Raw genomic sequence first — 3,936 nt, 5'->3', positions numbered from 1 at the left:
GAACTCTCAAGTCTAAGAGTCAAAGACTAACTTCTTGCGCTCTGAATATTGAAGCAGTCGAAGAGAGCAGAAGAGACAGCTGTAAAACGCACTAACATCACACAGGCTATGAACAAGATATGTAGATTGTAAACTGCTTTTATAGTGCGTTTTATTAAGTTCATCAATTTAAAAGTATAAGTACTCATTATCTTGACTCCAGTTTAATTTGAATTTAGCCACTGACCAAACAACAGTGGTCAGTGATTTAGCACACGCAAAATTCATTTAATATTTGGCGCAATATATGTACTTATCGATATTGATTATTAAGACACATCGCTACGATGTCGTAATCGTAATCGTAATATTTTTGTTTGTAATGCCAAATACTTCAAAAATGATTGTACAAAATTTGCTATGAAGTTTTATTAGAATTTAGAACACCTAAATAAACAGAACAATACAAATATAGTTGTCGATAATTGTTAGACCGACTACTTGCGCATCCCTGAGCTATCGTAGTTCTTGGTGTCAATCATTTCCCATCACCGCTTAAAACATAAACAATCGTCTTAATTTCTGCTGCGTACACAAGAAAAATTGCAGGTGTTTAAGATAAATGCACATAATCCACACACTTAATTTTTATAATGGACGTTGAAGCTGAAGAAGTGTGTGGTTCGGACACGGCAACAGCCTGCAAGCGCCAAAAGCGTACCAACTCCAAAGATGAAGAGGAATATGAAAATGGAGAAGGAGCACCACAACCAGAAACGGCAACTGGATCAAAAGTGGATCCCATTTTGGTTGGGTAAGTGAGCAACAAAATTCCAATTTCTTACTGACCTATAGTTAATCGATTTTTACACCGTGTGCAGCGATGAGGCAAACGAAAGCAGCACCAGCAAAAACAACAACAATAATAATAAGAATAATCAAATTGAATTAGAAGAAAGCAGCCAGGAACAGAAGCCGGATGAGCCAATGAAAGCAGTCGAGAACTCAGTAAACGCTGCAATCGACGAAGCTTCAGGCGACGGGGCAGGTGCTGAGCGCAACAGTTCTCGATCGCAAGAGCTCTCAATCAATAACATGTTGCACAACTCTTCGGATGAAATGCCGGCTGCTTCTGAAGTCTCTTGTCCTGATCCTTCGCTGTCCACCTCGACCAGGCGCAGTGTCGTTGATGATGAAGAAGATGCTTCCGCGAATACCGATTCCAATTCACGTGTATTTCGTCGATCAGTTCGACAACGTACTCGCACTTATCGCCACCCGGAACACTTGTACTCTAGCAGTGACAGCGATGGTCAGTCTAATGAAAACAACAACAGCGAGATTAATAATACGGATGTGGATAACAATGGTGGTGATGAAGTCGCCGATCATGAAGCACATACGGATGATGAATCTCTTTCCCAGGGAGCTCACGATGACAGTAGTTCGGGATCAAGCGTTGCCTTTTGGAATCGCTATTACACCTCCAGCAATGAGGAAAACGATTCCGTAAGTCAAGTAAACCTTCTATTTAAATATTTGGTGAATGGCTCGACAAGCTCTATTAGTTGTTCGTCATAATTGTATTGCAATTTACACATTGATAGGCATTTGTTCCAATTGTCATAGTAGTATGGAAATAATATAAAACAAATACATTCAGTCGTTTGAGTAGAACTACAAGCAATAGCTCTATGCGGATAGAAATATATTACTATTATTATTATAAAACGAAAACATTCAGTCGTATTAGTAGAATTTTAAGCAATAAATCTATACGGATTACTATTATCATTTATACACAATTATGTTTTTATACGTAAGTTGTGCGCACTCCTAATATGTATAATGGCATATTTCTAATATCTTTATTCTCTGCAGGATGATGAATACGTTGAGACGGTGGCGAATGTTGCCGATAAGGCCCAAGTAGAGGCTGCAGTGAATAAAGTCATGGGCAAACCGAAGCCCGAATATAATTGGAATTTTGCCCAGGAGCTGATGAGAAGGGAGCATAACCTTTTCAATCGCATCGATTGGCGTGGTGGACAAACCTCATCGCAGAGCTTTGGCCAGGGATACTACGCAACCAGACAGGTGGTTGAGCGAATGAAATTATTGGATTCCTTGAACTTGCATCGTTGCTGTGTCAACTGTTTGAGCTTCAACCGCACGGGAGACTTGATTTGCTCGGGCTCCGATGATCTGTGCATCATTATTTGGGACTGGGCAAAGGGCAAAGCTCGCCACAACTTCAAATCGGGCCATAGTTTGAATATATTCCAAACCAAATTCATTGATAGCATCGGCTGCCTAGACATCGTCTCCTCCAGCCGTGATGGTCAAGTGAGACGCGCTGTAATCCCACCATCCGGCAGCAGCACCACCAAAACCACCCGTCTCTATAACCACAGTGATGCTGTGCATAAGTTGGTTATCGTTCCACAGAGCCGTCATGAAATCATGAGCGCTGGAGAGGATGCTGCAGTAAAACACTTTGATCTGCGCAGCAATGAGTGCTCGACCATGCTGCGCTGCGTCTCCAGGGAGGACAAGAGACGTGTACGCCTCTTCAGCATTGCTCATCATCCCTATATGCCAGAGTTTTGTGTTAGCGGATCCGATGACAAGCTGCGCGTCTATGACAAACGCAACCTGAGCTCCAATGCTGTGCACGAAATGACGCCCAAGGACTTGAAAGATGTGAGAATAATATGAACCTTTGAAAGATTCCGTTAACTAATCTGTACTTTTTTTAAGGTAAAGATCACGCAGATTACCTGCGCTGTTTATAATCATAGCGGCAGTGAGATACTGGCTTCCTACAGCGATGCCGGCATCTATCTCTATGACAGTCGCAATTATAAGGAAGGCGAATATCTCCACAACTATGAGGGACACATGTAAATATAATGCTTACACATAATAGAAATCATAATATTCAATTATTATGTCATCCTTCCAATAGCAATAGCCGCACCATTAAGGGTGTCAACTTCTTTGGCCCACACTCCGAATATATCATCAGTGGCAGTGATTGTGGCAACATTTTCTTCTGGGACAAAAACACCGAAGCAGTGATGAATTTTGTAAAAGGCGATCATGCTGGCGTAGTCAATTGTCTGGAGCAGCATCCCTGGATGCCAGTGCTGGCGACATCTGGACTAGATCACAATGTCAAGATTTGGGCACCAAGTGGTCAACCAGAAGCAGTGAGTGGCTGGCATAGATCACATTAAGGATTACTGATTATATAATTTTGTTTGTTGTTGCAGGAGGTGCCTCGCACGGATGCTTTGAAGGAAACGTTGCAGCGTAACTTCAAACGCAGCATTTTGGATGTAGGCGACTTTGATATCAACCAGATACATTATTTCATAAGACAGCTTATAGAACCAAGGCGGCGCAATGCTCTTGCTGTACAGATTCCACGGAATCGTAATCAAGTCAGCAGTAGCAGTAACAGTAACAGTAGCAGCAGCAGCAGCAGCCATATCAGCTTGAATCCTAGAAATATAGCAACTGAACAGCAGGAGCAGCAGCGACGTCGACGTGGCAGTCAACCGAATAGCTCTGATGAGGGTCATGCCGATGTTTTGGGCTGCCGCTCCCAATGAGAGAACAATAATATACCATCATGATCACTATCATCATTATTAGCAGTAGCAGTAGAAGCAGCAACATTGTCATTAATCCAAAGTCTACACTACGTATTTTCTTGACTTGTTTCCTGGGGCTTCTAAAGTCCCGGTGAGCAAGCAAATGCATGTGTTTTTTCTCCTTCTTATATTTTCGTGTTGGCTCTACGTCTTATTCTTGTTTAAAGCGTTTCAAATGCAGTGAATATATATATTTATATATGTATATTATACGAATAAGAACGCGCATATTCTAATTTCGAAAGATCTAATAAATATAAAAACAAGCAGTGAAACAGCTACTCATAGTTTCCCTTAT

General features: G+C 41.6%; 1 protein-coding gene across 1 annotated transcript; it reads left to right on the top strand.

Moving 5' to 3' along the window:
• The first annotated feature begins 351 nt into the window (after positions 1–351).
• On the top strand, positions 352–3,919 carry LOC108651855 (uncharacterized). Its single transcript, XM_018101768.3, has 6 exons — positions 352–793; positions 861–1,488; positions 1,861–2,682; positions 2,740–2,882; positions 2,948–3,191; positions 3,255–3,919. Exons 1-6 carry the CDS (start codon positions 633–635, stop codon positions 3,594–3,596), a joined length of 2,340 nt encoding a protein of 779 aa, XP_017957257.1. The 5' UTR covers positions 352–632; the 3' UTR covers positions 3,597–3,919.
• Positions 3,920–3,936: the final 17 nt, after the last annotated feature.

Source organism: Drosophila navojoa, chromosome 4, assembly GCF_054131105.1.
Source record: "Drosophila navojoa isolate 15081-1374.11 chromosome 4, UAZ_NAV_1.0, whole genome shotgun sequence".
NCBI lineage: Eukaryota > Metazoa > Arthropoda > Insecta > Diptera > Drosophilidae > Drosophila > Drosophila navojoa.
The sequence above is the reverse complement of the archived record's forward strand: the minus strand, read 5'-3'. Positions and strand labels throughout refer to the sequence as shown.